Source organism: Nasonia vitripennis, chromosome 3, assembly GCF_009193385.2.
Source record: "Nasonia vitripennis strain AsymCx chromosome 3, Nvit_psr_1.1, whole genome shotgun sequence".
In the NCBI taxonomy this organism is placed as follows: domain Eukaryota; kingdom Metazoa; phylum Arthropoda; class Insecta; order Hymenoptera; family Pteromalidae; genus Nasonia; species Nasonia vitripennis.
In genome coordinates, this window is record NC_045759.1 from 15,365,720 (window position 1) to 15,377,795 (window position 12,076).

Below are 12,076 nucleotides of genomic sequence, written 5' to 3' on the forward strand. Positions count from 1 at the left end.
GTGCGGGTATAATGAGCTGCGTTTCGATAGTATTCTTAGCAAAAGGATTTCATAATTGTAGGTTTGAATGCGTGTGCTCAGTTTATGTAGCGATGATTCAATGAGTTTTATCAAGACACTTTATTTCTAGCATTTGATTTGTGTAAGGTATATACTTTTGGATATTCCAAACTACACAATAGTCAAATATTTACTGGAAACTGTTCTTCTTATGGGTTTGTGCAAGGAATAATAAATAACTCATGAAGGGACAGTTTCATTTCATGATAATGGATTTATTACAAAAGTGCATTTGAGAAATGACGACTGCGTATAGCGCTTATACATGCGAATACATAAAACAGTAAATATTACCTACCAGTGTACATCATTCGCGTACAACAATCTCAGCGATTATGGCATCGTGTGGCCTTATACTTTTTTATTCAAACATTTATTCATACTGTTACAATTGATAGAAGATGAGCATTGGGCAAGCAATCGACGGACAACTCGACATTAGGAAACGAGAGGGTTGATCAGCGGTCCTTTTTCTTTTGCTTCAGCTCCAAAATGGGCTCGAAAAAGTCCACACACGTATACACATGCAAGCAAAAATCCCAATAAAATCACATTGCGCCTACGCCGTGTAATGGAAGTATGTAAATGAGAAAAAAAAACAACGAGGTAATAAGCGTAGTAATTAATAACTCGATGACGTTTGTACATTTAAAGATAATATACGATAAAAACTTACACGGTTATACAAGAGATAACGCTCTAAATACAGTTGACTGCAATGAATATCGGCGTTTCCATTTTATTTTACTTATAATAGCGTATTTATTCTGAATTACCTATATAAAACGAGTGTCGAGGTTGTTGCATACAGAGTAATTGGAAAATTTTGCAATTACAAAGGAAGTAGGCAAAAATTATTGGAGAACCTGTACGTATGTATAACGTCGCACGGAAGGAACTTTCTCAACACTTGAGGTAATCGGAATAATAATAACGGTCCTACTTAAATATCTAATTGAGCCTATATATTGAAATAACATTACTATAGTATAATAAGCATAGCGAAATTCTCTTTATCGATATGCATACATCGTGACATTGAGAAAATTTCATTTTTGCAAACGTGGCTTACAACGCGTTTCATCGCATAATAACCCAAACATTTTTAAAAATTGCTGCCGTGACAAGTCCGCAATTTTCACAGCTGCGGAGCCTACATTTCATCGGATTTCGTATATTGTTAGAAGGTGACCTAGATATCTTAATTCATTAAGATTAATAACATTTTTTTTTATCAAAGGCTTCTTTTTTCAAAATTCAATCTCCCTTCATTAGAGTTATTGTTCATTGTTAGTAAATTATTATAATTATATCATATAATCCCGAAGGCTCTGGCAGCTGTGATTTACGCAAATTGGCATCTTCGGCACAGAAGCAAATTTTTGCTATCGTCCGAAAGAAGCTTTAATTGTCATAAATAATCTTGATTCAACGACATCATGAAAGAACTTTCACTCGGACTACAGCTATTTGCAATGACTCACCATCGTAGTATACCACGTCAAAGATCAATATAACTATCCTGACTGCGAAATAATTCGAAGAAGGCACACATCTAGATACGAAGCATTCGTGAGACGCGTACAAAGAATAAATGGTATATAGATGAATAGCAAATACATAGAAAGTAGTTTAGCTTGATGCTACGTTCTTTCGTTCCACTTGACGATCACCTTCGTTTTCGTTTTCAACGTTTCAACATTATAAAACAACGAAATTTCGAATAATTTAGATGCACTTTTCACGAGTCTTTATCTTCTTGGAAAAACTTTAACAGCGATAATCGATTTGATTTCTAAAGGGTTAACTTTTTATAATTTACGAAGTATAACTTAAATAATTTCGAAACTTTCTAGCGATCTATCGTCTTAAATTCTAAAAGTCGTGCTTAATACTAAAATTGAGGCAGTTGAGTTGGCAAGAGCAAAAATTAAAAGGGAGAAAAAGAAATCAGTCGTTCGGTCGTCATGACTCGATGGCAATAGAATCGCAAGAAATTCATATCAAGAACGTTATTTAAAGCAGTATGTTTAATAAATATGCCAACGCGCATGCCTTTACAGAAAGAAAATCATGTTTATCGTCATCATTGTAAGCCAACAAATTTTAAATTACGCAAATTCGAACGTTACAACGTCACAAAGGATAACCTATTTCATTTCACTCTTCTCGCTTCGATCATTTAGTGCTAAGCGCAATTCTTTGCACTAAGATTTAATAATACGCTCTATGGACTTTTGCATTCGCTAATTCGGATGGCATAGTCAAGTCGAAATGAAGAAAAATCTACGATGAAATAATTAAAACAGATCGAGCAATAAAACATCATAATCAGACGATTTTGGCAAATCGCAATCACATTAATACGTTCTCAAATTGAGGTCCAATTACTTAACACTCGCACATAACATCATCACTCACTAATTTACGTGACAAATATTGCCATTCTCCTCTTCACCCTCACAAAACAACAAGCAGTCACAGACCTCCCGAACGTTTCTTCCTGTAGAGGAATCCGCATCGACACACGCGTGCACACAGAGAGAAATCTAGCGACACACATCGTAATTTCCCTATAAAGTCAGTTCCCTAACTCGATGATTTCCGAGCTCAAAGCGCGAGGAATTTCATCAGAGCGTCGTAGATAAGCCGAGGATTGATAGTCCCGTCGGCTGTATACCTGACTCCCCTCAGCGATCCATCATCGTGACTAACGACGCCGTACTCTCCTACAATAAATCCGTCAGGCGTCCTTTCTTCCACCCGGTACTTCCGGTAGTTGCGTCCCTCCACCACATAGCCAACCTTGTGGCCATCCTCGTCCATGTTGGTAGCCTCGGTAAAGGACTGTGGCCCGTGAACGTTGCCGTTGCTACCAACGCTCACGGCTTCGTCCACTTCGTAGTTCTTCTCCTCTGGTTCTCCGAATGGTTGCCTGTTGCTGTTGTAGACCTTAGCAGGTTCACCGTAGACCTTGGAAGGCTCCGAGTAGACCTTAGCTGGTTCGGAGTACACTCGAGCAGGCTCAGAGTAGACCTTCTCAGGCTTACCGTAGACCTTGGCTGGCTCGCTGTAGACCTTGGACGGTTCGCTGTAGACCTTGGCTGGCTCAGAATAGATTTTTGCGGGCTCTGAGTAGACTTTGGCAGGTTCGCTGTAAACCTTCTCAGGTTCTCCGTAGACTTTGGCAGGTTCGTTGTAGACCTTGGCTGGTTCTCCAAAGACCTTCGAGTGTTGATTATCGTAAACCTTGCCGTTCTGCCTGGTATTGTATATCTTCGTTGGTTGGTTGTAGGACGAGTCCTCAAAGTGCCTGCCTATTTTGCGACCCTGAGTACGCAGCAATGGCCCGTGAACTTCGGGCAGTTCGTGGTTGACCTCGGGATGGCGCTCTGGAAACTCGTATCTCTGCTCTACGGGCTCCGAGTTACTACTGCTCACTGCCGAATCTCTCGCATCCTGATGATTGTCAACTGGCACCGTGTGATGTCGCTGAGTAGGTTTCGGAGTGACAAACGACCGGTCTTGCACGCTGGTCCTCGGAGCACCTTCGTCAACGGAGAACTCGCTTCTATTCGATTCCGAGACTATATTGCTGAGTTCCTCGGTTACCAGCCTAGCTGGAGGTAGAGTGGTGTCAGTTTCCGTGGTCGTCATCACTTTGGGTTGTAAGAAAGTGGAAGAAGCCAAGGTCGGATTAGACGTGGCGTACAAAGTCGTGGCTAATACAGGAGGTGGTCGTGTTATCATCGAGACACTGTTTGGATCGTGGTACTCGACTCTAACTTTGTAAGGCGTCGCCTCGACTGTTGACGTAACGCTCACGCCAATGACTTTTTGGTTCATCATAGGTTTGGCCGCTTTGTTAGCTGGTTTAGCGGCATTCACTTTCCTGGCGGAATCACCAGGCTTGGAAATGAACTTTGTGGATATTTCACCGGGTCTGCCGAGGTCATCCACGATGGAGTCCAGACTGTGGTGTCGATTGTCTAAGAGTTTGTGGCTGATCGGATAGTATCGGATGCCTTCTTCCCGGACTGCTGTAGTTCGAGGTCTCGGTGCCGTGGGTTTGATGGTGATGGGGGCACGCGATATCCTGAAAATATTGGCTTCATCGTTCTTCGATTCTGCGGGAACGTTGTCAGCTGCTACGGTGTTGTCACGTCTCAGGCTGATGCGTCTCCTTGTCGGCCTGGGTGCCATAGCACCGTTGATGAAGACTGAGAGAAATTCCGTGCCTGCAAGGATGTCGTTCTTCTTGGCGGGTACGGGCACAGGTGTCGCTAGGCTTTGGTCCCACACCAGTGCTGCTTGCAGCAGTACCTGAAACGAGAGAAAACGCGTAAGTATTTGAATGTTATTTCTATATTTCATTTAGCAATTATTAAACTAAAAATTCAAAATTGGTTATTTATGGAATTTGACCGGCTATGTCATAAACTATCCTCCCACGAAATACGTGTCTTAACGACTGACAATTGTAGCTACACGGAGAAACCAACAAGTCACGATACAATGGAGTGAATGAAGGTCATCGAGTCGCCTGCGTATGGCTTGATGTTTTACTGCAGTCGTCGCTCGTGTACGCCAGCGAATATAATTTCGAATATTATAAATTAAATGGGCAAGCTACTAAAGAGAATTTTTCAGTCACAAATCACTCATGCCAATCATTGTGTGTGTATACGTCGTATGCTTTATTATTAGCCTGGTTAAATACCCGTCTCCCCATTGACGAGACTGTACCCTATAGGTATTTCATTTTGAAAATTTACGATTCACCGAGAGTAATTATGAAAGTTAAGAGCAACAAAAAAAATTAGAACGGTTTACTTTGTAGTAAAGACTAAAGTGCGCGGACTGTTTTGCTCTTGTTAGAATACTGTCAAGGTTGCTACATAAATTGTGTCGGATGGATGTATACAGTATGTGTAATATCTAATTATGTAAACGTGGGAACATTTAAATTTGACAAAAAATATTCTTGCAGTAAGTACATGCTATAATTTCAAAACGATTTTGTATATTTCATTTATATTATTCAAGTCTCTTGAATTAATCTTATATTTGAATTTGGATTGCCCAACTAAAAAGCCGCTCAGACATTGAAATATGGCAAAGCAAACTGAACTTGCTGCTAAAAAGCGTTACCACCCTACGTACACCCACGCTTTTTACATTCGATTCTATGCTAAGCTGTCTATTGATGTAATTGTTTATCTGCAGAGCAAAATTGCAGTCGACACGATCACGTTGTCTACTTATTTGCGTAGGAACTGATAGGCTGCGTGTGGCAAAACTGAACCACAGAGCATGTACATATAAAACTAGAATGGTTTCTTGTTGAAAGGGGGAACAGCGGGGTACCCGGTCATACAGACTGGATAAGGTAAGGCTTACTGAAACGACGGCGTTTCCTATATGTTATGATAAAAATTTCGCATCGCGCGAGCTGGCTTATTGACTTTAATTAAGCAATATAATGCATAATTAATTGGTCTGTTTCAACGATCCGAGAAACTCCGCTTGATTTAAAGGTTTATTATGCCAATAACTAAAGAGCTTGAATTATTGTGCAATTCGAAGTAAGATCTCTCTTTGTTCTGCGCGCAAGTCTGTTGCTCCGAGAATTTAATATGCCAATAAATATTGTTGATCCTTTTTAAAATGCATACGTTTTTAATCTTTTTATTATAATGAACCTACGATTTCTTCCATACATAATCTTGAATATGAATGTACGTACGTAGAAAAAAGAACAGAAAAAAATGCGTATCCGCAATAATTTCTGTTACTCATCATCTTCCTAGCGAAAGTAATATGGATACTACCGCACCTGATCATTGTTTCTTTCCTCAGCTCCGACTCGCATTCCAAACGGATCATTTGCCTACGCTAATCCTTGAAAACGATTTTGCCTATCCGTCGAATGGAAAGTTCGTTCATATCGAGATTGTTTCGGTATGATGAATCCTGAGCATCCCATTTGGAAGCTAAGAGATAAGATAATTACCTCGTGAAATCACGGTAATCAGGTTTAAAAATATTTCAACGGAAAGTCCATGCAATATCGACATTCGAACGGAAATCGCATCTCGATAAAGAGCAGATTAACGCATTCACAAGTCAACGCCGATCGAGATCGTATCAATAGCCAAAATCCATTGAGCCTATCTATCTTAATTACTAATCTCTCGCACGCGTGAGCGAATCTCGAGGAAGAGGCGATGTCACGAGTCAAGGATGATTAAAGGACTTTGCTATACGTTGACCCCACACTCGATTTATTTTTAATATCTTGTACCGCCCGGTATAATTACGTGATTAACTTTGAGGAAACGTTTTTTCGCTCTGTTGTGGCGCGTTATATTTGATGAATTTGACGTATTAATTCAGATCTATATATTTCGACGAGGAAAAGGTCGTCCTCCGTTGTAATTCTACGGATCACTGAACTAACTCTTGATTGACGCTAATGTTATGCGTGGTTAAGACGAGATTCGCTTGTTTTCAATTTAAAAAATTCTAACGTCGCCCTTTCCGAGTTCAGGATCTGAAATCAATCATCGTACCTATTTCAATTAAAATATATCTCGGCAGTTCCTGTTACATAATGACTTCATATCTCATAATTCACAATTAATCCAAATAAAAACAAGCCAGCCTTCATACGAAAAATTCGTTTCTTCTATAATTGAAAACATCTGGAGAGCCCGCATCAATCACTTTGGAAGAAAATGTATACCCACATAACCCACCGCGACAGTGATTATCAATCCCCGACTCGGTCGGCATTACAAAACCAAACGAAAAACCAAAACACTCCTCACAGTTAATGATGAGTGATGAAGCTCTATTTTGCAAAAAATGCCCAACACGGCGAACGAATCTCGCAGGAGCGACCTTAAAATAGAAATAGCTGAGGCGCATCATTAATATCGAGGCAACAACGAAGCTCGCGGGGGTGCTTGATCCTTTACATCGTGTACGTCTATCCGTATAGTTAAGCCGCAATCTTCGTACGTGTATTCGATGCTCGTACTGGCTCTCCTCGCAGCGAGAGACCGTTTGTCAAGTCGACCTTGATCAGAGCCGGAGTTCCTGCATTTTCCCGGAGCCGGTAGCCTGCGTGCATGTGCATATAACTGCGAGCGAATCGCTGCATGCGATCGGCACGAACGAGCTTGAAAGCTCAATCCAGTCGCGCGATAGGATCGCGCTGAGGTGTTGCTTCCACGAAGGGCTGTGGTTTACCGGCTGATATAATTCATCCGCGAGCTGTGCATTCAAATTTTTCGAGCGCAGATCATCGACTCGTCGTAGGCGCCGATCATCCTTGATCTCACGATCCGATACCGAGCGCAAGCATCTTTCCGATAGGCTCGTGAGTCGGTCTCTTACACGGCGTATAAGAGAGAAAAGATTCGATTATCATAATTGCTATAAATACATTTCGCGAATAATTATAAGTATATAGAATATTATAGAGCGAAAAGCTGTCCGCATTCTATTTATACAAACAGGTTTCGAAAGGCGCATCAGGATCCGCGCGGCGAGAGAGATTCAATCGTACCGCAGCGCGTATAACTATAGCTCGGAAATCAGGAAAATGAGGCTATAAAAAGCCTACGTGCGCGTTGCGGATCGCGGCGTGACGACGAAGCCATTGGACTCGCGCCGATGCCGAGAATCGGCGAAAGGGTCCAATCTGCCAAGGTCACTCGCGGGGGGGGGGGGGACAGTTTGCCTGTATAAGTGCGCAGGGCGTCGTTCACTACACTTGCGCGACGGTCGGCGCCGTTCTCAGGTATATATGTATTAACTGCAGCAGGCGCAGGCTCGTTTCTGCCTTTTTGCTGACCGTCCAAGAAAGCGAAAGGCGAGATCTCGGGCGAGCTGCGACGACGCCTTTATCCCTGCGCGCTAATGGAAAATTTTAGGAATTGCTTTATGTCGAGCTTTTCAGTCGAGTGTGCCTGCGTTTTCCCGAGTAAGTAAGACAGTTCTTCGATTGATTTTGCGAGGGGAATAAGAATTGCATTCTATGGATCTCGTTGGAAGCTACTATTATATGATAAATTTCATAGAATATACACAGCGCAGAGATTTGTCAATAGCGGCGAACAGGTTTTATTAAGCCAACAATGTATGCATCGGAGACGCTATCGCAGGTAATAATAGCTTATTTTTTCCCCGGGTAATTCGAATCGTATTACAACAAAGCCCATGAGGGGGGGGGGGGGAATCAGTCAATTATTTCGTCACTTTTTTATTGCCATCACACGACGACGCAGTGTACTATAATACACATCCCGTCACGGACGAGCGCTGACTCGCGTTACATTCTCGTGTCGCTTCTTCTCTCTCCCTCTTCTATTTTTCCAGCGACTCTTTCCTCTCGTCGCGGTCGTCGCATGAGATTGCAGCTTTCGGCGTCGCTGAGCGATTGTGTACGTAGCCTATGCGCGATTCGTACGGCGTAAATTAGATAATTGCTGTGATTGTGTTGCATCCACGAAGAGCGAGTCAGCCGCGCGAGAGTGAATGAGACGAGGCGCGAATATAACGCCGCGCGCGTGTCTGTGAGACGAGAGGAATGTGGCCGGGATGAATGTGGATGTTATAGGTGGTATTGTGAGGGTTAATTAATTGACGGAGGCTGAAACGATCCGCCGCGGGTTGTTAGAAAAGTGGATTTATTGCGGGGCTATGGTGGCTGTGTAGTCAGATGAAATAGAGGCAGGTGTTGCAGAGTGTGGAAGGAATTTTTAATTACGTGTGTTTGGGAGTTTTAAAGTGGACGACTTTATGAGTACGAGATAATGAATATGTATCCTGCACGACACTTCCTTGATGTAAAGTTAATGAGAGGAGTAAGTTATCGGATCGAACCCGCGATTTCTGTACGGTCATACGATCGCGCTTATAAAGATTAATGACAAGTGCATAAATTGAGTTAACCCAATGATCGGCCATTAATTATTTTTGCGCGTGTGATTCATCCAAATATGATAATGCACACGCTGAAATTTCCGGCTCTCAGTAGTATCTCATTTCTGGGAGAAAAAAAGAAGAAAAAACGCCAAAAAGTAACGAGACGCAAGGTGCGACGGAATGGAAACCGGTCAATACTGCACTGATGCGATGGCACTCGGATATTTCGCGGGTATACGCTTGCACCGATCAGTAGTTCGACGAGTAAGGTCAGTGTCGTTCGATAATCTCGACAATTAATTTTGTACGCAAGGCCATCCGGCTGCTCGTTGCACCGAGAATTCGTCTTATGGATCTTGGGTCGTTGCGACGTATTCGCAACGATTGCATCATCCCTTTTGTTCAATAAACAATAATTTTGCAAATATTAATAAGCGATATCAATAAGGTTTATACATTCCATGTTGCAATTATAGCATGAGCGACCCAACCATTTATATTATGCCTCAACAATATACAGTTATGACATAGGCGCAGTTGGCACGCCACTATATCTAGATTCGGCGAGCAAATAATGATGAGGGACATGGTGAAGTGCCGGTGCGCCACCTGTTGTCTCTAGCCGAAAAGCTTGGAATTTCAAACCGTGGAAGAGTGGCCAATTCAAAACTATTCTGATTCATACGTTTACTCGCTGCTTTTCTCCATATGCTCGCAAAATTTCCGGGTTAAACAAAGTGCGCGGCGTTCAATGCAGTATACGACATAAGCAAAGCATGTGTTTATAATAGACGTCGTTTAACTCTGCACTTTAATTGACTTGTACAAAGAAATACGATTGATACCAGTATAAGAACGTTCTTTTCAGATATTTTTGATAAAAGCTTTTAATGACATGCACTTATAAACGTTTGAATACGCATGTAAAGCAAATAAATTAATCTCATGACACTGGAAAGTAATTCGCAACGGAGTAATTAAATCTCTATTCAGAGGTTGCCCGAATCGCGGTGGACTCTAACGAATGATAAATCAAGCCTCAAAAGATCCGCGTAAGCGATAAATCTCGACTGCTGCATAGTAAAGAAGCATTGTTCGATCACATATTTCTACTCTTATTACCGCGAAACCACAACTGGATACACACACACACACTTGAACCCAAGAGATTTTTGAGCTCTTTCAATCAGCGCAGCGAGAGCGATTAATTCGCAGCTGTCAGTCGACGCAAAAAATGACAACGAGTAATTACCGCTCGACTTTGGTATCTCTCTACGATCTTCCTAGGGAAAAACCTTCGAATCCGCGTAAAATCCTTATAGCGAATTCTCATGCGCATAGCCTAAGTACATATATTATATCCAAGTCACGTGTATATACGTACACCTCGTATAGTCACATCGCGAAAGCACAGCGATTCATTAATTTTTCAACGACGAGCGCACTTGACGTAGGGTCGGCTCCGGATAAGAGTGATGAATGAGCGAGTCTCGCCGCGAGAAGGACAATTTCGCGTCCTCACACCCCGCGATACCTGATATCACGCCCACGGATGTGCGCATATTGTCGCTGGAAATTTCGCAGCTGATTCGATCCACCGAGAGATAAATCGAGATGCGAGTAATAATACCGATCGAATAAGTAAGTTTCACTCGATGCAAAAACGTCCGCGGAAGGAATTGAATTTGAGAAAGTGATCGGTGTGAGAATACGAGAGTTCGGATGGGAAAATAAAAAGCACGGAGTGTAAAGCGGTAATTGCACGTCCTGCAGCGCATTGACGCAGTAGGGCGGCCCGTTATAAGCGAGCGGCCTTGATTTTGATTTTCAATTAGGTTGTACTCTCGATTTGGGCCTTGAACGAGATATCCATTATGTGTTGTACCGCCGGGATGGCTTCGCTGAAAATTCGGTCGTAATGCAATTTTTGTGTAGCGGATTACGTTCTCGCGCTCGGATTTTAATTTTCTCTTTCCTGTTACACGATCAATTGGTATACCGCAATTGTTCGGGGCGTTTCGATTACACGGTGATTATGTAACGAGTGGGCTATTCTTCTCGTGCCTTTCAAGTTTTTGAGTTTGCTATTCGATTTTTTGATAAGATTGACCTGATCTGTGATTTCCACGTGATTTGAAAGTCGGATATAAGGTTTGCGAAAGCTCTCGTTATTCTAATGTCTGGATTTTGTGTACTACCCGCATAGCTGTTTGAGAATTTGTAGATCAAGTTTAAAACTTGTGTATTTATGTGCGCTTACCGCGAGATTATGCAAATTCTAAGAGCTTTCATTTCCAAAAATTTATCGATGATATCTCTCTCAATATTGTACACATTCAACTATGAATTGCTCGAAATAAATTCACCAGACACATAATTTATTCCTCGAACAAACATAATCCATACCCGCTACGATCACCCATATGAAAAAACGCATTACTCCTAAGGCTAAACTAATCACTATGACACGACCGATTTGACGCTCAATGATAAATCAATTGCGATCAGTGAAGGGTTAATAAAGCACGTGTCCACTTAACGCGCGATAAGCCTCTCTCTCTCACGCCAAGCCCATCATCCAGATCGATCTGCCATCAGCCACGCGTTTATACAGTAGCCAACTGTATGGACTAACGTCCATCTGGCCGATACCTCTCTCGTTGTTCAATTCGGAAGGTTACACGCCGTCTCGGGAATTCAGGTCGCGAAGCCGCCGAGAACTAGATCACGCTTGCATAACGCCCAACAATGCCCATACCTCGCGAAAGCGCGCGAGTGTATGATGTGTAAACACGACGGTCCTTTCGTTATACGACTGCGCGTATGTGTGCTGTTTTATATGTGAAGCTGGAGTGTTTATGAGACGTGAGTTAGAGGTGAGGTGGGCTGTTGGAGGTTTGTCGTTATGGGATTCTTTGGGCTCTGTTTGTATAGGCACTTGATGAATGATTAAAGCGCGAAAAGGTGCCGGTGTATATTTGTGTGGGTCTTGGATGTATAGGTGTTGTATTTACCTTCGATACACACAGCGCGCGAGGACGACAAATTTATGGAGCACGGATTTTGTTTACGAAATCGCGTC

At 42.3% G+C, this 12,076-nt stretch overlaps 1 protein-coding gene across 1 annotated transcript in view; it reads right to left on the reverse strand.

Moving 5' to 3' along the window:
• Positions 1-254: 254 nt before the first annotated feature.
• The window catches only part of LOC116415693, a 41,583-nt gene continuing 29,761 nt past the window's right edge, over positions 255-12,076 (reverse strand). Inside the window, exon 2 of the mRNA XM_008218470.4 lies at positions 255-4,383. Coding sequence (XP_008216692.1) covers positions 2,671-4,383 — 1,713 coding nt within the window. The 3' untranslated portion in view covers positions 255-2,670. The remainder of the gene's footprint in view (positions 4,384-12,076) is intronic.